This window comes from Manacus vitellinus, unplaced genomic scaffold (assembly GCF_001715985.3).
Source record: "Manacus vitellinus isolate BGI_N305 unplaced genomic scaffold, ASM171598v3 ctg7180002434134_pilon, whole genome shotgun sequence".
Lineage (NCBI taxonomy): Eukaryota > Metazoa > Chordata > Aves > Passeriformes > Pipridae > Manacus > Manacus vitellinus.
The window spans coordinates 1-23,182 of NW_021938560.1; the positions used below are offsets into that span (position 1 = coordinate 1).

The window sequence follows — 23,182 nt, forward strand, 5'->3', positions numbered from 1 at the left end:
TAACTGCCTGTCCTGCCCTACACTGGGACCGGGCAAGGACTTGTGCTATGGAAAAGGCCTTTCAGGAATTACTTGAGAAACAGCCAAGAGAGGACTAGCACCCAGGGCAACCTAGCAGAAAGAGCTGCTTGTCCTGCCCCATGAATGTGTCTGCAGCCATAACCCACTCACCTTCTCGCCTCTTTCACTTCTCTCTCCTTTCTCTCCTCTGAGACCTGGGAAACCCTATCACAACAATTTTTAGGTGGGGAAAAAGAGGAAAAAAAAAAAAAGGTTTTGTAAGTTCAGTCTGTGAACATCATGGCATCTCAGTTCATCAGCCCATCCTGCCGTGGTGAAGAATGACATTTTCTTCCTGTTTTACTTCGTGTGTCAGCAATTTCTTGGGAAAGCTGGAGTGCTCCCCCACACCCCAGTAATGTTACAGGTATTAGAGTTTCATTTGACTGAATCCCATACAAATATCCTCAGTTGGAAAGGAAAACCCCCACGGCACCTTTAGCCAAGCAGTTCCACTGTGCAGGGGAAGTATCCCAGCAACTGGTCTGAGTTCAGCCCTTTCCTACAGACATCATTCCATGGGCACTGTGTTTAAGGGAGAGTAGTCTGTACAATCTTAGCTGCATATTTTCCCAACAGTCTCAAGTTACATGCATGCTATTCATGTTTATACATAAATAATTAATGGTTTCCATACTCACATCCAATCCTGGCTCCCCCGGCTTTCCCTGCGGTCGTGAAAATAAAAATTAAGACATAAAATCAAAATCAAGACATGCTGTGTTGAGTTTGGTGCTGCAGACAAACTTATATCCAGTTGGTGTAATATGGTAGTAAGAGCACAGGCTCACTCAGCAGCCCCTGGGGTTGGAGGCTGCTCCTTGTGACCCACCAGGGTAGTGCTGGTCAGTCCAGCTCTGCAGCTCCGGCTGGACTCAGCCCCTGTTTTAGGATTTCACCCCAATGCCACCTCTCCTCTCCCACCCCAAGGATTACCTTCTCTCCTTTGGTACCAGGTAAACCAATGAGCCCTGGAGCGCCCGGGAGACCCTGAAGTTACAAAGAAACAGGGCATTGGGGTCATTGCTGTCAGGCAGGCTGCTGCCAACAGCCAGAAATGAGATTTGGGAAAACTACTCACAGCAGGTCCAGTGTCACCGTGGTCCCCCTTCTCACCAGTGTCACCTTTTTCTCCCTTTGCACCGTCCAAACCCTGCATAAATGAAATGGCATCAGCCAAGGAGAGCTGGCAGCTCTGCCCAGGGCAGCCACCCCACACACCCACCACCTCTCCTGCCCCCTTCTCTGGGGTGCTTTCACCCACACTGCTGGCCATGTTTTCCTCTTGGCCAAGTCATATAAGAAAATAGTTGAAAATGCAGGTTGAAGCCTTTTGGTTTGGAAACCCTGACTCACATGTGCTGCCAGCCCTCAGGACTCTGTGCTGGAGGAGGGTTTTGGGTCGTAAATGTGTTTGGAAGGACAAACTGCTTGTTTTCTGGAACACAAACTGCTGAACAGTGTAACCAAGGGATTTGTTGTGACAACAGTGACCCCAAAAAAAAAAAAAAAGTCAGTCTCCAGAGCTGACAGGCCTTTTGTGAGCCTGTAAATAATGCACTGGCAGCTGGGAAACTGGGTGACATTTAATTTATTGACTTACTTTAGGTCCCTGGATTCCTGGAGGGCCCTGTGGGAAAGACAATGGTGCATTTAAAAAAACCCAGAATTTATAAACCCATCCTAAAGTTTCCTTCCCAAACCATTTCTTGCTCAAATTATGGTCTGACAATGGCTGGCCAAATATTTCTTTTTGAGACAGGTGGCAGTTTATTTGGTCCTCTGATATCAAATTAGGGGGAAGGGGAGCTGGAAAGGACCACTTAGTGTATCAAGGGACAAATAAAGCTCTGCAACATGAGTTTTGGGGAGCAAGAGCCCCCCCAAAGTTTTGCTGAAGCAAATGACAGCAAGTTTGGGCACAGCTGGGACACCTCACAGGTTATGAAGGCCACCTGAAAAGCCACCTGGTTTTGACACATGGTCTCTCAAAGTGAATCTCAGACTCAGCAGAGACATCCTGGCCTTCCAGATGCCTTTGACAGCTCCTTTTGGAGCATTTCAGACACCAAACCCCTCAGATATCTGCATCAGAAGTGCTTCACTTGTTCACCACCCACATCCTCTCCCAGTGCAGCTGATGGCAAAGAACTTACTGATATGGGCAAACTTAGGGAATACAGACACCATCATGGTGGGGAACAAATTTTCCCATCCCACAAGGCTTTATCTTTTCTCCATCCCAAGGAACAACTTGGCTATTTGCAAAATGAGCCACAAATGCTGATGCACCCTCCTAAAATGGGTGCTTTCATCTCTCCAAAGACAACACAGCGCTGTAGCTCTTCCCTGACTTTTTTTCCCAGATTCACAGTAGCCCACCATGGTTAAACAGAGCAAACCACCCTTGTCCTTGACTAATCACATGCAATAACAGATCTGCAGCAATCACTTTCCAGAGTCCTACCATAGGGCCAGGTAATCCAGGGGGTCCAGGCTCAGGTATGATCTGTGGAAGGGAATTAAATGGCACATTAACAAGGCTGGGCATAGAGACAAGGCAGTTCTCCAATGGAAACCTCCCAAAACCCAGAATCATGTTTTAAAGCTCTTTGATTTAATGGCTTTAATCAAAGTATCTGCTAATCAAAGAGTTGCTTGTAGTATTTATAAATAAAAGAATCTTTATAAGCACACGAATAATCAAAGTAGCCTCTAAAGTAAGAGGCCTGACCAACACCACTCAGTGTATTTGCCAGTCATAAAATGGATGTAGTGATGCCATTTTTTGCACAGACTGGAGAAAACCAGACTTTTTAATTAAAAAAAAAAAACCCGAACCCACAAAAGCCAACAAAACAAAACAACCTCCCCCCCAAAAAAACCCCCCACACAACAAAAAAACAAAGCCTCAAACCAACACCCTGAACAAAATTAGAACTTCCCTGTCATTATTAAAAAACCCCCAAACTATCAAAACCTATCACTTCTTTTTTTTATAAGCAATTAGCATGAATAAGGAAAAAAGGATGCAGAAATCCCATATAACTGCAAGGAGCTTACTCTGTTTTGAGAACAAAACAATTATAACAGCAGTATCTCAACCATCAGTGCAAAATGTAAAGTAACTTCGTAGCTCAGTGTCCAAACTGCTCTTCCCTAACAAATAAACCCCATGTAGATGCTCCTGAAAGTTCTTGTAGACAACAGATGGGTTTTGCTGATGGATACAGGACTGGCAGGTCCAGCCTGCACCCCCCAACTTTGCCTGACCCCACATCATGGAAGAGGCTTTATGTTGCCGAGATCTTACATGATTGTTCTGCAGACATGGTGAGCCGGTGTCTCCTTTTTCTCCTTTGTCTCCTTTTGGCCCTTCTGCTCCCTGAAAGATAAAAATGTACCGTTGGTGTGGTGCATCTTCCAGCAAAGCAAAAACAAGAGAGAAAAATACATTTGTCCCCCTCTAAACTCCAGCCTTGGCTCAAGTAAAGCTCATGTTCATCCCCGGGGGGGCTTTGAAGAAAGATTTTCTCCTCCTTGGTACCTTCTGAACGAGCTGTTATCATCATCCTTAGAAATGCAAATTCAAAGCTCCTGCATTCACCGGCTTCCATGGCAACACGGTGTGGACAGGTCACTGCTTAAATCTGCCAACCTGGCCACACTCTGAGCATTTGCAGAAGTGACATTAAAGAACCAAGCAGCAGATGGACAGCACAGAGAGGGACATACCGGTGGACCCGCTAAGCCCATTTCTCCTGTCTCTCCTTTCTGCCCCGTGATCCCTGCGCTGCCCTGGTCACCCTTTGCTCCTTTGGGACCCTGCAAGTTGACAGAAAACAACGTGTTTAGGAGAAAACTGTTAAAAAAAACCCCACCCCAAACACAACAGCCCCTTCTGCCTCTCCACATTTGCCTCCACATCGCAGCGCGAGCTCACGAGGACACATTTTAACTTTCAAACTCACGTAGGCCAGTCTTGTGGGCACAGTAGAATTTGGCTGGGCCACAGTAGGGATTGCAGCCATTTAGGGTTGGGAAGTTTTATGAAAAAATTGGAGACAGCATCTGATGAACCACTCGTGAAAGGAGCCCCTTTAGCTCAGCAGACACGGCCGGGAGCAGCATTGGGATGGGGGCATCAATTCAAGGAGACAGAGCTGACATTACAGAGCAGAGCTTGCCCCTGGAAGACTGGATTTGCTCTTCACAGACCCACAGTATTTGTGTGTCTTTTTTATTTGGCTCCTGCAAGGCCTCACTCGATCCAGCCCAGCTCACCTTTTCACCGTCCAGTCCAGGTGGGCCCGGCAAGCCCAGCTCTCCCTGAAGGGACACAAGGAAAGGGGAGCACATGGTAAATTAAATCAGGAAATCATCTCAGGAAAGCATTTTGCAAGGAATGAGTTATTCACACACAACCATTGTGGTTATGGGTTTGCCACTGCCAGGCTCAGGACCAAGGAGGTGTCAGTGATGCACCAGCATTACTGGCTCATCCAAATATGAGACCTTGGGCACCAAAATCCTGTCCCATCTCATTCTTCCAAGATATGCTTTTCTGCAAATTACATTCTTCTTTTAAAGAAACTACAGCTGACTGCAGGGTACAGACTCCTGCTTGTGAAGCAGGAAGGCAGTAAATGGAACACGGGAAGGGTGGGACTGAGGTGGCTCAGCACAGCCATTGGCATTGCCAGCCCCTCTCACAACTGCTTCTCCCATTTGCTTCTGCTTCCTGCCACAGTGGTCTCAGAGGGACTGAGATTTCACCTGTCAAGTGTGGGACTGGGAGTGGATTCCTTTCTGGGACAGCATCCTCTGGAAGAGGCTGGAGACCAGAGACAGATCAACAAAACTTTGGGTTTTGTGTAAAAACCTCCTTTTTTCAGCCAGAGCAATTCCTTTCAGCCACAGCATTTCCTTTACCACACATAGCCTCACATTCCTCCTCAGGCAGCATCACCATGGGAGACTCCACATGGAGTGTTTCTTGGGAACACTGCATGGCAGGGGTTGAGCTCACCTTGGGACCTGGAGTGCCTTGGGGGCCGGGTGGCCCTGGGGGACCTGGTGGACCCTGAAACACAGCAAACAAAACAGGTTTGATCCTGACCAACATGAACATGGCACATGATCCTCGTGCTGGGGGGATGAGCCAGGAGCAGCTCCCAGCCACAACCTGCAACAGGCTCTCAGGTGAGTGGGGTTGCTCAAACACTGAGATGAGCTCCACTGACACAGAGACACCCAAGGTCCCTCTGGCACGGGGTTGTTCATGCAGAAGAAAACACAGTGGGAGTGAGCTGGGTGTACAGGTGCAGCAGCACATGGGTTAAGAGGCAAAATGCCTCTAGTGAGAGGTGTGGCCCCAAATCTGGTGGTTTCTTTTTGCATTCTGTGTGCTCCTGCCAGCTGGCCTGGGGAGCAGCATCCTGCTGGAAACAGCAGCAGCCAGGGAGGTGCAATTAAAGAGGGGAAACGAAGGAGTTTGTGTGAGCACTAACAGCACACTTAAGGAAGCTGTTTTTCATGGGCACTGATGGGTGCAGAGACCACAAACCACCTTGAGATGAACATGTATTTTCCAACTAGCAAATTATTTCAAACGGCAAAAGTTGTGGTCTCACTGAGATGAAAACCAAACCAGTATCGTATCCTCAAGCACCTTTTTCCATGGCTGCACACTCAAATGCTGTTACATTTAGTCACACTGGAATCCTTTCCAAAGCCTTGCCCATGAGATAGGTCAGTGCACAAACACTGCAAGCAGCTAATAAGCAGGAAAACAGCAAAGTTAGCGAGGTTCAGTGTTGTACCCCTCAGCAACCTCTGCATGCAGAACATAGGAGAGGGTCTGGGCCCAGCAGATGAAGCCTCCAGACGTTTGATGGAGCCTTTCCAACCACTTCACTCCACAAACTCCACTCCCAAAAGCTCCACGCCATGCAGACATCTGGCAAATGGAAATTACCAGCACTTTGTGTATCCCTGCAGCCTGTTATAAAACAATTAGGATGGTTCTCAATTGTCTGTAATTAAGTATTTACTCTATTCAGCTTATTCCATCCTAAGGAAAAAGGCAGGGCTCTGCTCAGTCAGGCAGGTCAGGGCTTGGGTGCTGTTCCCCTTCCTCCTGCATCCCCAGTGCTGCTTGAAGAGGGTGTACAGTGACAGTGACAGCAGCAGCTCCACACCACGGGAATCACACCCTGCTGCTGGCAGTGTCTGAGCTGTGATGTGGCTGCTCACACTCACTGCATCAGGTGTTTATATGGCTGTGTCACACTGCTTCTACCTGCAGAATATTAACCCACATCCCACAGCCAGATCCCACAAGCCTGAGCTCACAGCCTGGAGTTCTGCCACTGGTTTTTGTTGGTACATCCTAAATATCCTCAGCCCCCAGGTGTAATAAGCTCTTCCCTCCCAGCCAGCTCTGTGCCAAGGCAGAGATCTTGGGAAGGAGACACAGGACAGGAAGAAGATATCACAACATCACCAGGGCAGAGCCTGGCAGGCTTTCAGTCCTTTCCCATTAACTGCAGGACCCTGCATGGCCTCGGTGCAGGGCTTACCTTGAGTGCATCCAGGATCCGGCCGTCGTAGTCGATCACGACCGTGTCGCCCTGTTCCCCTTTCAGGCCAGGGGGACCCTGCAACCAGGGATGAATCCTATTCAATTTGACAGCACTGAGAGGTGGGTGGGATGAAAGCAAAGACCTGACATGCAGTGTTTGGGGGTTATCACCTCACAAACCCCACGGATTTAACCAGTCCCTGGTCTGACAGCTGGAACTGCCATCCAACCAAACCTCAAAAGGGCATCAGTTGGTGTAAGGGAGAAGTGCATGGAAATCCTCACTTGATCACCCCTATTCCCAGCTTCCCTCTTGCAAAAAAAAAAAAGAGGTTACAGGGTGGACTTGACTGATCTCCCAGAGCTATCTCCTGTGGCAGCATTTGGTACCTGCATAATCATTTGTTTAAATATGCACCATCTCTATTTTCTCGCACTGAACTGATCCTGAAGCAATTCAAACACATACTAAGCAGAAAGAGGTGGTGGGGAACAGCTCAGGTTGAGGCAAATACACAGCTCCAAACTGAAATCCTGAACATCCATACCCGGGGTCCAATGGAGCCAATTCCTCCCTTCTCACCGGATTCACCCTGAAAATCAAAATCACATTTTTGGTTCAAAGAGACCAAGGAAAATAGAGAATATTTATCCCGAAAATACTGTACCCACCCATAAGGATATGCTTTAGATTAAGTGTGACACCAAGAAGGGAGTGCTTCTCCCTGCAAAAAATAGATTCCACTTGAGAGCAAATATATTTTGCCACAAATAACATTGGTGTGGGTTGGCTGACAGTGAGAGAAGGTCTCATTGCAGAGGGAGTGGAGTGGCCCACTGAGGGCTGAGCCCCCAGTATTGGTGATGTGCCACTTTCCAGCTCCAAGCATGCCAAGCTTTGTGCTGGTTCCACATGGCTGTCTTTGCTTTAGGCTGAGTTTTGCATGTGGAAAGTTTCAGCCAAGATGTTTAAACCATTTTCAAGGGCGAGTTTAAGGAAAAGGGCTGTGCCAAATTGTTCTTTTTTTTCCCTCCTCATTTTTTTTCCCTTTCCCTCCCTTTTTCTTTTTCTTTCTTCCTTTTTTCTATATTTTTTTTTTGAAAATTAGGGAGTTTCAAAAAGCCACAGTACTCCCACAGCAGTGACCTGAAATTCACTTCAGGATTCAAAAAACACCCCATTTGCCATACCCATGTAAATCCCTTTGCTGACCAAATCAAAGCCCTCCAAAAAGTAAAAAATGGTAAAAATGCATAGAAAACCCCCCTAAATTCAAGAGATACCAGGGGGAACATCTGTTACTATGGATCTAGAAAAAAAAATTATTAAGAATCACCAGAGCCCACTTTCTTCATCACATGCCACAGCCATCAATCACATGAGATCAAAATGTGATCAGAGTTTTACCTCTCTTGAGGAAAAAAGCCATCCAATGGAAAACATTCCAGGAGACAATTTAAAAACTCTTCTACTGATCTCTGCTTGAACCCAGCTTGAAGTCACCAGGAAAAGGTAAAATACTCATAACATGCCCCTGTTTTGTGTCAGTTTTATTTACCTTGGGTCCTGGGAAGCCATCGGTGCCATTCTCTCCCTTGGGACCCACACTTCCTTTTTCTCCCTGAAAACAAGGCAATTTAGGCAAATGCTACACAGGGAGGGTGGAGAACAGAGTTCTTCAGGTTACTCTTTTCTTCCTTTATCTTCATTTTGCTACATGAGTGAGCAAAGCTCTGCTTTTGGCCGTAAAACACATCACGTTGTCTGGGTGCAAATGGGCAGTTTTTAAGAGATAAAAATGAAGCTTAACAGTTTGGCTGTGGGTGGTGTGTTCAGCCATAAAGTTGGCCCCAGAGCTGCAGTATGGAATCACAGAATGGTTGGGAGTGGAAAGGGATCTTGAAGATCACCTCATTCCAAACCCCTGTCATGGGCAGGAACACCTTCTGCTCAATCAGGTGTCCGAGCCCCTGTCCAACCTGGCCTGGAACAATTTCAGGGATGGGGCAGCCACAGCCTCTCTGGGAAACCTGTGCTGGGGCCTCACCACCCTCAAAGTTTCTGATCTTTTTTCTATGTCAGGGGAGAAATGTGCTTCACAACCTGCCCCCACTGTGATGTGGTGCCAAGGAACCAGACAGCAAAAGATGCTTCCAAACACATGCACCAGATGGACACAGAGCAGAACATACCTTAGGGCCCACAAGTCCTGGTTCCCCAGGGATCCCATCATCACCCTGGTGAAATAAAATGTAAAGAGTGAAATACACAGACCTTGTACACATTTATTAGGATCCAACACATCATTTGACCCAACTGGAACCTGGAACCCTCTCAGGTTTGCAGGAGGTCAGGGGAGAGCTGCAGCAAGGAGCCCAGGAGGCTCCAGAGTGGTCCCCTGCTCCCACCCATCCCTGCCTCTGCCTTCCCTGCTCCTGGGAAGGTGGATGGGCATCTCTCAGAATTTGCTTACAGCAGGTCCTGGGAAAGGTGCTCTCCCACCTTCAATAGAAACTAGATATTTAATCCCTTTAAGGATTTTTTTGTCCCTGTAAGCTGCCACCCATCCTCATGGACTTCACCACAAGTCACCAACACCACCTGCCAGGAGGGGGTTTTCTTTTTCTGCTTGTCGTGCTTCATTGTTCTCCTGGAGTAAAACCACTTCATAGGTGCTGGAGAGATTAATTTTAGAGGCCAGTTATGAATTTTTTTTAAGCCAAATTCTGGCCTGAAAAATGCCCACAGCCACCTCTGTTTTGGTGCAGAGCAGTAAGAGGGGAAGGCTGAGCCCTGTCAGAGCTTTGGTTTCAGTTAAAGGCAGTGATTTATCCACGAGGAGAAAATGTGGAGAGCCTGGACATGTGAATCTCTCACAATCTTCAGTGCCAGACCCAAGCAGGCTGTCCCTAAGAGGGGCATTTCCCACGGGACTGCAGTTCTGCACAGGGATGCCCATCCCAGGAGCTTCAAGCTCCAGGCACATCTCTGTTCAGCCTGAATTATTGGAGCCAAAGGGCTCAAGACCTACTGCTTTGCTTGGCATTTGCTGTTTTATTCTTTGTCTAGTGGGCAGATGTGATTGCAGCTTCTGGCTTGCCTGTGGAAATGAAAGCAAGGCTGCAGGAACGGCTGTGCCTGAAATTTAGGATCACTTGGGTGAGAAACCCCAGGGGGACACAAGGAAAGGGTTGGTATGGACATCCATGACCACAGCTTCTCCATCAGTCTTTGGCAATGATTTTCCTAGTCAAGCACAGAGCAAAGCAAAGAAAAAATAGAATAATTAAAAAAAAAAAAAATCACCATTTTACCTTTTTCCCTTGGACTCCAGGCTCACCCTTCAACAGCAATGTCAACAGAAGAGAAAGAAGTTAAGGGACATAACAGAAAATAAGATCAATTGTATGGATAGTCAGAATCAGTTGTAAAATTAAAATACTTGGCTTGTGTTGATCATCTTTATCCCCCCCAAAAAGCACATTCCCACAGCACAGCAGATTCCAGCCCCCCTGTGGCTCCCTACACCCCTGTTTCCAGGTTTGAACATGGGCAGTGATTGTGATATTGAGGAAGTGACACATTCAGACATTTACACCCCCAGTCAATGGCTAATGCAATACCTTGGAATTTTATATCTGGTATATACAGATGAGTGCAAAATGCTTATTTTCATCTCCACCCCTCTTATACAGCATAATTTCAAGAATTCACATGTAAAACAAGAGAGATTATCACCCACCTTTGGTCCTGGAGGTCCTCTGGCACCCTGTTGGATACAGGAGTGATTTACTTGTTTGACAACAGAGTATAACAGCATAAAAACATTTCCAAGAGTACTTAAATTCCATGGGAAAAAAAAATTACACAAGTGCCAACTTCTCATCTTCCTTTATAAATTACACTGTTAAAGTTCTCTGTGCTGTCAAGTAAATAATATTCTTTTATGGCTCATGTATTTTATGTATAATAAGCACCTTTTTGTCCAACCTGAACCTTAGGGAATTGGGAGTACAATGCCAGGTGGCTTCAGAGGGGCAGAAACCAGGATACAGGAGCACCACATCCCTCCAGAAGAGCCAAGGGGACGAAATAACTGGCCTCTTTTCTCCCCAGGGCACAGGTACCCTTGGACAAACATCCATTTTAGGGCAATCTAAATTTCACATGGCTTTCTTTTGGACTCCATAAGCAACAACAAACCCTCTTGGCTGCAGTGAGGTGAAGGGTTGATGTAAAGCAAGGGGTGAGGGACACACACACACACACACAGGTGCTCCTGGGCAATACTGACCATGAGTCCTTCCTCTCCTGGCTCGCCTTTGACACCCTGTGAAAATGAGAAGAAAAACGTTGGAACTATTACCTGTTACAGCCTCCAAAATGACCAGCAATAATTAAGAACATTCCACTGCATTATCCCTTAGCCTGTTTTTTCATTGAATAAGTTGCCAGTGGTCTGCAGGTTTGCAGCAGGTCACCCTAAGGCTGTGGATTGGGGAAGAGATCTCTGGGGTCTCTCAGTTACAACACCTGCAAATACCTGCCCAGGTCCAGCTCTTTGCTCCAAAACTTAAGACAGAAGATCCCTCCTCCTACTCCCTGCCCCAGAGCTTGGCTCCACGGGCAGCCATGGGAGCCCAGCAGTGGCTCAAGCTGGGGAGCAGTGGCTGGGGTGGCAGCACTGGGGAAGGGACACCCTTCACCCTCCTCTCCCTCGGGGGTGGGAACTGCCCGGCGTGAGCTCGCTGCGCATCTCCCGTCCTTACAGGGGAGCCTGGAGGTCCTCTTGGGCCATCCTTTCCCGTGTCACCAGGAGGCCCCCGGGCACCTGGGGGTCCTGGTGGACCAGGGGGGCCCGTGGCTCCATCTCGACCTTGGTCACCCTGGAAGAAGTTCACACAGACACGGTGAGATGAAGCGGCGTCGGCAAGCGGTGGCTGCAGGGTGCCCACAACACATGCACTGCATCCCTGGGCCACCAGCACCCTGGCCTCTGCTGTCCCAGGGGAATTTAGTTACAGCTGCCAACTGGGGAGGTTGAAAGTGAGCTCATGGCCAATTTATGCCCTTTGGGTCTGATTCCTTAACCTAGATCGTGCTCAAAGCCTTCCAACGAGCTTTTATCTCATTAAGCCCTTAGCAAGTGACTGTCTACATGGAAACTACCAATTCAACAGCACCCAGAAATAACTCAGACCCACAACATGCTGGCCTGGAGCATGCACACACTGCCACAGCTTAGTGCACCACACCAGAAAAGCCACACAAAAAAAGGAGCAGTGCTTAGTCTCATCCTTTAAACACAGCCAAGGCCATATATTATCATCCAGAGTCACTCACACCCTGCATTGCTTGGGTGCAGAGGAAAAGCAGCAGCAGGATCTCTGTGTGGCTGTGAAGCTTTGGTGGGAGCATCCTGAGGGGCTCCATGATCGAGTATCCCAGCCCAGCCCCAAGGCCAGGTCCATCCATGTGGCTGCACAATGGAAAGCCTCATGGAAAGGCAGCCTCATAAATCTTTTAGCAACATCTGGAAGAGTCACCACCGAGGCAGTAAGAGGGCTGTATTTAATATGTGGTTCACCCTCAAATCAGGGACAAGTGTGGGATTTTTCAGAAGTCCTTAAGTGACTTAGCAGCACAAATCCCATGGCCTTTCAACAGGATCTGGGCTCCTAAATCACTTGCACAGTTTTTTAAAAAACCCTATTGCAAATGCTGAACACTGCAACCAATTATGTCAAGTCTCCCACTGAATTTTTCCTAATTAAAATGTCACATTTAGAGTATCAAGGATTTAGCTTACTCTAGTTTTAATGTATTTTATTTTACAGTACCAGCACTGTTCATATCAACATTTATAGGACTTTGCTGCTTGATTCCAAAATCTCACAAAGAAGCAAATGCTTAAACCCATTAGTTTTTTGTCTCTCTACTTCGACAAACACCTGCCCTAAACTCTGATTGGGTTTCACTCAAACACCCCCCCCACTGAGCATCTGTAAACACAGCCATGGTAGTGGCAATTTAAAATAGCAATGGGAAGAAACAGAAGCAGCTCAAAGAACCACAACAAACCAGCAGATTTGGTGTCTACCTTGAGCATTCGCCGACTAAAGACAAGCTGATCATTAGCCAGAAATCCGTGATTGAGGTGGGGGAAAACCATCTAGCCAGGGAAAGTGGGAGGTAGAAGAAGAAAGAGCAACAGTTTAAGGTGAAAGCACAGCAGAAGAGTGAGTTTTAAAGGCTACATCAATATATAACAATTTGTCTTTGATAATTAATTGATGCATGAGAAAGAAATAGTCTTGGTAGCCATCAGTGGTGGTTTTAAGGTTCTGGATACACTGGACCTTGGTAAGCAGGACACAGACTGAGGGAAACAAGCATTTTTTCATGAATTTACTGCACAATAGGACATCCAAAGCAGCTGGGACAAGAATTCCCCTACTGCAGAATAAAGAGCATTATTCCAGTAAACCCCACAGGGGATATATCCCAGCATTTCCCTGAGACCAAATATTATATTTTGTTTTCAGAGGCTAAAATGAATACTGATGTATTCCCCAGCCTGCAAATTGCAGATAAACCTCTCAGATTTATATGATGCAAAAACAATGTATTTAGACCATGTCAGTAGTCATTGCTATTGTCTTTTAGCCTTTCCCCTCATCATCTAGGGAGAAACAGTAAGACACTTCCTTTCTCAGGGCACCACGTGCAACTCCCTTTCCTCCACCAACCCATCCCTGCACACATCCATAGGATAATCAAAGGGGTGGGGTGAAGCCACAAGAAGCCCTGGGAGAACACAGAGCACATCCTTCATGAGGATTTTTGGAGGTTTCTAAGGAACAAACCTCTTTTTCAAATTGCCAAGGAGCTTTTAAGCCTTATACACCAACAACAGATAACCCCAAACCTCAATTTTAGTGTAAATAGTGCAAGGGCAAGGCCACCTCCTCCTCAGGCTTAGCCACAGGCATGCACAGGAACACTGAGCTCAGATGTTTTATCACCATCTTCTCAAAAAGAGAGGGGAAAGTAAAGTCAGATGGAAAAAACTAACCAACCTGAGAAAATAAACCCCTCCCAATGATTTTTTTCAAACTACAGAGAGAGGCTTCAGCTCAGCACTCAAATACAGCCATTTCTGGGAAGAATGTCACTGAAATCCTGACAAATTGAAATTAATGGGGACATAGACCCCTTGCACTTGGCCAGACCCTCCAGATACTACAGAAACCACCAAAAAGACTCTACTGAGAGCACAGGGTTTTGTGGTAGACACAAAAGACACAGTTTTATGGCTTATTATGTTCATAAAGATACACAAGGGCATAAAGTGGGATTTTCATAAAAGCCCACAGAGCAAGGCAGAGACTGAAAGGTGAACATCTCTGAGAGTCATTAAACACAGAGACACCATCCCTGGTTCAGGAAATGCCCAGGCCACAGATAACCAGGATCCAGGAGAGGGGTTAATTGTGATGGAGCTTCATGTTCCTGCTCCACACTTCCCAAAGCACCTGGTTGCAAGGCACTGGGCTAACTGGCCATTGGGTCTGACCCCATGGAGCAGTGGAATGTTAGAGCACTGAAACCTTGAGCACTGGTAATTTCCAGCTTTAGACAACTCCATTCAGCCACTTCAACATAATGCTCCAAAGTAAGCAAACAATAAAATAAAAGCATCCAGAGGTGTCTGTTGACTGTCACAGTGAGCTCTGCAGGATACTTCCTATGCTGAGTTTTTATCTGCAATTTGAGCTTGGCAGGCACTTACAATTTTGCAGAAAGTAAGAGAGAAAAAGCTCCTTTTGTGGAGCAGAGCTGCAGAGCTGGTTCAGCCACACCAGCGTTCAGCTCCCCCAGCAGCTCAGGGTGCAGGTGGTGCTGGTGCCATCTCCATCAGCACTGGCCATCGAGCAGGCCCGTGCCACGAGGGTCACTGCAGGCAGAGCATTTCCCTCACCAGCTGCAGCCCATCCTCCCCCCCTCGGGAGCAGTGCTGGTGCTGCTGCCACAGGCACGGCGCATCCACCAGCCCAGATGTGCAGATTCATCAACCCCATCGTTTGTCTGAACATCTGAGCTGTCAGTAAGAACAAGATCACCCAGCTAAGGTCATAAATCCAGAGCAGTCATCCCGGTGCCGGCTCAGGGAGCGAGTCTGGCTTATAAAACCGGTCCTTTTGGGAGGTGTAGCAGAATACTTGATGTTGAGTGAGAAGTACAGGCACAAATACCAGGGCACAGCCTTGGCAGCATCCTGCCTCCACTGCCTCCATCCTCTCCAGAGCAGAGGGGTTCTGTAACTGGTTTCAGATCACCTGTAAATACACCTCCATGAATTCCAGCAGTGTATTTGGGTACCTTTATTCCCCATCCTGACCTGTGAGGCTGCACAGCATCCTCCCTCATGCTGTTTACAAGAACGAGCATTCAGTGATTAAGACAACCCAATGTGATCTTCCTCAGCTTTCCAAAATCACCTTCCAACATCCGCCACCAGGCACACTCAAACATGTAATAATCTGTATTTTTGTCCATGCTGGTGGCAGGTGTTTATTACAGACAGAAAGAGAAGCAGTGCAGACATGAACATATTCAGTAGCTAATCCCCAATTGCCATCACCTCACTCCCACGGCAGACAGTCCCTCCAAAGTTGCCCCAACCATTGTTCTCTTTTAATCTGTCATTCTTATGATGATATTTTAATGTTCACTGACACAGTCTATCCCCACTCCACCACCCATAGACATGAACATTTACGAGGGAGAGGGCACTGGACATAGTCCTATAACTATAATTTATCCTCCCATTGATGCGATGACTTGCATCTTTCAAAATCAGCTAAACAAAGCCACCACTGAAACTGGAGGAAGAAGACAGATTAAATTCAGAAAAAAAAAAACAATCTGGGCCAGATGGTATTAAGAAGTTTCGCATCCAATTCACAACCCTGAGTGTCTGGAGAGATAAAGGAAGCTATTTTCAAAGACAGGCACCTGTTTTTAGATCTACTTGTGCCTGGCTCTGCCAGGCTTGTTTCTCCCTCTTTCCTCCCAAATCGTTTTTGAGCCTTTTTCTTACTCTTGTGCAAAAAGACATAAATAAATCTACAACTAAAGCAAAATCTGGACAAATGCAGATCAGGACAAAAAACAAAACAAAGAAAAAACCAAAAAAACAAGCACTTTTTTCTTGGTAAATTAAAACATAGGACAAGTGTTACCTTGGAAGCTGTCACCTGCCCCACAATTCCAGATACAGCCTGTCCTGGAGCATCTCCCACAGCAGCATCTCCTCAGCCATCAGCCCCAGCAAAGGAGTGAAAACTCACACCCCTGTGCTGCTGAATCACCTCTTAAAGCCTTTTCTGAGTATGTGGGTGGGCACTCAGACAAAGTGGAGACTTTAAGCTGAGCCCCTCCTTAGCCACACAGGGCATAAATCTATCAGAGAAATTTGAGGGGCTCTCAGACCCCAAGGGTGACATTTCCCAACACGCCCAAGGCATTTGGGAGCCGCTTCAGAAAATGACGCCAACTTCCAAAAGTGACTTCACAAGGGAGAAAAATAAAGATGTCTCTGATGCATCTCTGCCTGACATTAACCACTGAGGCCCTGGTTGTGTTTCCAGCAATGATGTCAAACCCTACCAGCCAACTTTTTACAGTTACTTTAAACCCTTTGTTTCCAAAGGCAGCCTGGATATCACCTGTGTGCCACCACGTTCCCAGGTGGGGGCTCAGCAAGACAGGAGGAACATTCCATCCTGCACAACACTGTGCCTGACCTCTCCTTGGGGCACCAGGCCCTACCATCATGCAGTGGTGCTCTAATGCCAACAGATAAGGAGCTCAGCTTCAAGAGAAACTGTCTCTGACACTGGAAGAGGAAATCAGGGATAAGAAAGTTCAGTAGAAGTGAAACCCTTCACGAAGAACCCAAGGATTTTCAAGTCTTTTTTTCCTCATGGCCAAAGTGAGGAAAACCACCACCAAGACAAAAGAGCTCCAAAGGCAAAATTAAACATTTCCAGAATTGTTACCATACCTCAGTTTGCAGCAAAGCTGCACACAAAGCCTTGTTTTGTGCAGTGACTAAACCCAACCAGACTTTGGAATAAATTAACGTGCCGTGTCACTACTTACCCTTGGGCCGACGTCCCCTGCTTCACCCTGCACATCAGGCAAAACAGCAAGGTCAGCTGAGAGTTCAAATGTCAACCCACAAGGACCAAGCACAGGGTCAGCTGGATGTGGGTACAGCACACAAGGGAAGTGGCAAGAGTGTTCTATTGCTTAATGTATTCAAAACCAGGGAGGAGAAGGGCTCGAGACAACACAATAGGGAAGGGTTCTGCCCTGGCAGGCGATGAGACACATAATAAATCAGAAATAGCAGATTGTTCCCAACTCTAAGGCTCCCCTAGCAACTGCTTATGTCCTACACATGTGAGAATTATCTTCACTTTCAGTACAGTAATGACTTCCTTTGGCCACTCTCATGTCATGCAAACACGGAGCGATGGAGCCCAGAGCTCCTGGAGGAGCCAAGAGAGATTTATGCCAATCTCGTGACCCTTAAGGGCTTACCAGAAACCCTATAGTGTGGGTGAGCTTTAAGACCACACTTATCCCTCCTAGTTTTTTGCAAATTCTTCCTGCCCACCCTCCTTCCCTTCCTGGGGCTTTTCCAAGAGCAACCTGAGAACCCACTGTCAGAGCTCCAGGTCCCAACAGAACCCAGCGTCACGCTGGCATACTGGGGCAACATGAACTGAGAAAATTACAGCAGCAGGAGGATATACACCAGCTTCCCCAAAAGCCATGTGTTAATGCAGCCTTTACCTTTTCCCCTTTTGGTCCTGGAGGTCCCTGGAAACACACAAAAAGGATCCAAGTTAAGGAACATCAGAATCATCAGTGCACGTGACACCAAACACAAGGAGATTGCATTCATCAATTCACAGACCAGAGCCATATTCTCTATTATTTTAAAGCATACATGCTATTCTTTTAAAGTTACACGCTGCTTGACACAAGCAGCACACTTCCAGAAGAGCACCCATGAGGTTCTGCCTGCTCCTGCCAGGACAGAGGATGGAGAAGGGACAGGGCAGGGCAGGCAGCATGACAGCCACTTGCAAACACGTGACTCCAAATAGATGAAAAGGATATCTTGAGGTATTAAATCACTTCTAGAAAAAACACATGCTCAGCATATCATTACAACAATTATACATCTGTTTGAAATAAACAGGGAGGACGGGCTGCTTTCTTTGGCCTATTTGCTGAAGGCATCATTCATCTTCCCTCTGAGCAGCTGCCTGTAAGACAGGCAGAGACACACTGCAGCCCCAGAGAGAACCCGAGAGCAACACTGTGATGTGCCTGCTCTGCATCCTCCTTCCAGCACAGAAAAATACTAAATCTCAGGGTTCAGACCAATTCAAGGAGTTTGCTGAAGCAGGACCCAGTGGGATGCAGTGGGGGAAGGTCAACAGAGAGGTCAGCAGTGGCAGATCTGCATCCCCACGCATCCCTCCCACTGTTAATTGCTCTCTAAGCAAGGCTGCTGGTATGGAAGAGATCATGAACAGTCTGCTTTGGCTCTGGCTGTTTGATAAATTTGCTTTTTCATTGAGGTTTTCCCTGTCCCTCACTCAGGGTCTCACTCCTGCCCGGTAGTGGCACCCTGGGTGCAGGACTGTGCTCCCAGTGTCCGACTGTGCTCCCATCACGGGGTTTTGCTGATTCAAAGCTGAGCCCTGAGCACCACAGTGTGAGCTGGCCTTCCTTTTTGTTTCATTTCTAATCCTTTATTTCTAGATTTTATTTACATTTGTTGTCTTCAGGGGTAGGATAAAAACCAACAACAGCAACGTACAGCTTTAACAGCACGTCTCCTACCTAGCTAGAAATAAGTGTCTGGAGTAACTTTTCAATTGCAAAGACTGAATGACTTCTGCCCACATTGAAATCCCAGCTGCTTTAGGACCATAACTATAAAAGATTTCAGATTGTGCCCTCTAGGAAAGGTAGTGCAAGAGAATGGGGTTTGGACACAAAACATGGAACTGTGACCTTCTGTAGGAACCATCCAACAGAAGGAGTTGGAGCTGGCCAGAGTTCAGCTAGCATGAAAGTAAAAAAGTCTGGGTTTCTGTAAAATAAGTAAGAAAAGAGTGGAGCACCTGAATATCCAAAGGGCTTCCAACAAAAAAATGAAGTCAAGAAAACAGCTCATAAAATGAAGTCCAGCTGTTCCAAAAAGTATTGCATGGACACTGTGCACTCTTCAAGTAGTTCCAACCTCAGCTCCTTTGGAGTGAAATGGAACCCACTTTGGGATCAATTATTTTTATGGTATCACTTTGTAGTGCCAGGAGCACACAACCAAGATTACTGACTTTGCTTCTTTGAATATGCTACTGGAGATTATTTCCCAAATTTGGCCTGATGCCCATCTGCAGTCTCTGCTCACTGAGTTGGCACAGGAGGGGAAGAAGCAGCTGAGATGAGCTGACAGGTAAAAAAAAAAGGTCACCTATAGCTGTGCTGGCCAGCCCTGGCTCAGAATTCAAACTTGCATGTGTTACAGACCATGGAGCTATTTCCCAAATACAATTTTCTCCCTTAAACTGTTATATATGTAGTAATAAACGAGTAGTAGTTGACATTCTGAATATTTATTGCAGAGCAGCACGAGCAAAGACATGCTATATTTGGCACCTGGTGCTACTTACTGGTTTGCCATCCAAACCAAGAGGCCCCTGGAAAAGAAAGGAAAAGAGAGTATTATTAAAATACATAAATAAATGATCAATTTACAAACACAACAATATCAGGCATGCTCTGAAAGAGGCTCTACTTACATATAGCACAATCTTTGGCTATGATTCTATGATATACCTAATCCTTCATCCATGCAATCCAGCAGGAAGGTTTCAGGGAAGTACAGTAAGAGGCATCAAACAATTTGCAGATTATGAAGGAGCGTGAAAGGAAGCGACAGGATTAGTGACAGGGATGAGGTGACAGTGCCCTGGCACAACACTTGGGACTCCCTGAGGCTTGTAAAGTCAAAAGGAGCAGCAGTAAAACACCCCTGATTTGGGTAAACGGAGCAGATCCACGAGTGATTCACATCAACCTCGGACCTGAACCATTTATTTTTGCCGAAGGACTCGCTGAATCTCTACCAATTTACCCAAGATGTGATGGGTGATGGTATCAGCCATCACCCTCAGTAAAGTCTCACTGATGGAAAGAGGTTTCTTGCTGTGGAGAAAGGGAAGGTGCATCTGCCCCACGGGCTGACAGCTCTGTGCTTTGCTCGCCTGCAGTGACACAAAGCTGCAAGTGCATTTGTAACTGCAAGACCAAGCACTTGGTTACCCCAGTTCTTCCCCAGGTCTCCCCTTCCTAGGGCTGCTGCCTGGTAAATCAACATGAAAAATGGTTATTTCCCTGCCATCTCTGGCATTTATGCCCTTAATTAATGTGAAGCCACTGACCGTGTTGGGCCATAGGAGACTTTGCTTTTGAGAAGGGATGTGTGTGGGGAGGAAGCACAGGTGCTCTAAGCTGCCCCTGCCCTCAGCTGCAGCTGGCACACAGGCACTTGGGGATGAAGAAACACCCCCAAGTTACGGTAAATCCCAGAACTGAATCCCCACCAATCCACAAACCTAACACCTTTCCTTATTTAAGCCCAAAGAAGGCTCAGCCCTGCAAACTGTCCCTGAAGAGACACGGCACGATGGTTGCGAGTCAGCAAAGCCCTCGGTCAAAGCTTTCACACCCAGATTTCCAACGTGTGCTCCCGTGCTTCCCTGGGCAAGGATCCACCCTGGAGGGATCAGTGTCCCTGTGGCAAAGCCTGACCCAACACCACAGCCTGGTTCTGGTGAGCTCAAACCCAACCCAGCCTTGTTCTTGTCCCCTACCAATGGCAAATCCAAGGGCTGTGCTTGCACATCCTCCTTCCAACATGCTGGGCTGAAACATCTCCCACAATACAGCCCTGTCAGCTGGGGGGATCTACCAAAGCAAACATAATTTGGACTGTGGGACAACACAAGGCTAAAGCACCAAAGGTCTCTGTATTTCTTTCAGGGAACTGATTAGGGTGACTCATTTTTAGTTTAGCTTCTATCTGTGATGGGGAAATTGGACAAAAGAGACAAAGGTGTGAAAGAGGAGGCCAATGGCTGCACTAAAAAGAGCATCCTTCCAGCTCACAGCCATTAACAAGGAATAAATCAGTCTGTAATGGCTATGGAATAGGAAATCCTGGGGGACACAGCTCTGTTAGGAAAGAGGTAAATCCAGGTGGCTGAACACTGGGCAGGGCATCAGTACCTTGGTCATAAGGGCTGGGGCACCTGTATGAGAGAAGTTCACTTGAAAATAAATGGGCATTTCTTTACACACATGAGATTTCTGAAGTTATCAAACACAGTTTACATTCACCATGTGATGTGTATTATTTCTCATAAGGAGCTACCAGTGCAAGTAGCAGCAATGAACAATATAAATAAAGCAGTTGTGTCTGTCAGCAAGCAAAGGCTTGCAGGTCACAACCAAACTACTTCTTCTTCCCCAATGCCTCCTCCCTACTTTATTGAACCTCAGTTGCTTGGATTATAACACCTGGGAAAGGCATCAGGTCCATGGAACTTCTTTTCTGAAACTATGATTGTTTGAGGTGATTCACCTGCAACTCCCTGTCCTCCAGAGGGCAAGACATGGGACCTGAGCAGAGAACTGGCTGCACATTCAACTTCTCAGAGGAGTAGAAGTCCCAGATTTTATTTATTTCTAATATACAATACCAATTCATCAGCTTTTAGCTATTCTTGTATCAGTCCACAAAAGGACATCCAGAAGGAAAAACAATGGCCTATTCAGAGGATGTTTGTTTAAGGGAAAGTATTTAATGCTTGAGAGAAACAATATCCATCAGGGTTTCAAAGGGGCTCCTGGCCAGCCATGGCACTGAATGGACAAGACTAACACAGACTTTTAAATGTCTTGTTAGTCTGGGCTGGGGATTTAATTGTCTCTGCTCTACCTGCCCAGCCAAATGTCTGTGTGAGCAAGGCAGGACTCCTGAGAGGAGCCAGGGGATTGCATGAGTAGAGTAGGAGAAAGCATCTGAAATCTGGGCTGACTTGACTCCTTGTAAATCTCAGGAGTACCCATGTGTTGAGATCATTATTGTCTTTCATTTGAATCCTCCTCCACGTCATTTTAATTAAAGATTAAGCAATCTTCAATTTATTTAATAAACAAGGAACAGGAAAACAACGAGTAACCCCACATTCCCCCACTCAAAAAACAAAAATCACTTTCACTTAAACAACCAGCACAAAGTCTATGAAAAAGGTGAGTTTTCTGGACACCCCAAGTAAGGGAAAGCTTCACTGTGGCTTTGTGCTGTGCTTTTTGCCCTGGGGCAAATTTCACTCATCCTTCACCCACTCTTGATCACAAGTCTTTAAATCACACACACAGTGATCACACTTCACATAATTCAGTGTTCACTACATTGAGAGAGGATGAATTTTCTGCCCAGCACAAACCCGATGCTTTAAGACAAGGCAGAGGAAAAAATTCAAACAATTTCCTCCAAAAGATGATCCTGACCAAACCCATCAGTGCACTGGCCAAGTGGGACAAAATACATTGATCTGGGTGCTTTGAGGAAGATGGCACTGATGGGTTAGCAGGGAGAGCTGGTGAATGGGGCAGGGGGGAGTGACAATTGCAACCACATGCCATGGTTTGACCCCTCACAGAGAGTTATGTAGGCACGTGGTGTTCCTGTGGGAATAAAGATCCAATGGTGCATTCCCCTCTGCCGTCACCTGGGTGAGGCATTATTTATATAATGATAAATATTTTATGGTATACATTAATGATACGTTATTTAATGACATCTTAATAACATATACCATGATGCTGAGAATGCAGACAGCTCTCAGCTGGAGCTTGAGCAGAGCTTGTTACTACATCATGTACTCTCCATGCATGCCTTGGTTTGGCCACACAATATTTCAACTTCAGAGTAAGGGGCTACATTTAGATATGTTTGAAAGCAAATTCTAATATTTTTCTTCATTTTGTTTCACAGTAGAAGCTCAGAATTCTTGATATATAGCACCAAAATGCCACCTCTCTTTGCAAAAATGAGATTCACCCATTGCTGAGATCAGCTGAAGGCTTGAGGACAGCTTTGAGTTCACCAAAAAAGGACGATGGGGAGCTTGCAAGCTCTGATTCACATGCAAAAGCTCTTCCAATAAATAATAAGCATTTCCCACATATATCACTCACCTCTGGCTCAGAGCAAGCAGAGGTGCCAGCCTGGCTACCTGGCCCTCTGCCTTCCTCCTCCAGTGCCCTTCCTGCTGCTGGCAGGGAGGTACTTGCTCTAACAATGTCACAAAAATTTTAAAGGGAGGGAAATATCTAGTGAAAACAAAGCCAGAAATTATTAAGAGGACAATCCTTCT

The 23,182-nt window shown here is 46.5% G+C and overlaps 1 protein-coding gene across 1 annotated transcript; it reads right to left on the reverse strand.

Moving 5' to 3' along the window:
- Positions 1-163: 163 nt before the first annotated feature.
- LOC108644010 (collagen alpha-1(XXIII) chain-like) lies at positions 164-19,436 on the reverse strand (the record flags this gene model as incomplete). The annotated part of the gene is made up of 21 exons (XM_018088296.3): positions 19,409-19,436; positions 17,511-17,537; positions 16,812-16,838; positions 11,414-11,530; positions 10,939-10,974; positions 10,387-10,413; positions 9,959-9,985; positions 8,837-8,881; positions 8,203-8,265; positions 7,192-7,236; positions 6,642-6,719; positions 5,090-5,143; positions 4,345-4,389; positions 3,796-3,885; positions 3,374-3,445; positions 2,528-2,569; positions 1,664-1,690; positions 1,142-1,213; positions 997-1,050; positions 702-728; positions 164-225 (listed from the first exon to the last, which is right to left on the reverse strand). Coding segments are annotated over exons 5-21 (833 nt in total), but the record flags the coding sequence as incomplete, so codon positions are not given.
- Between the last annotated feature and the right edge of the window lie 3,746 nt (positions 19,437-23,182).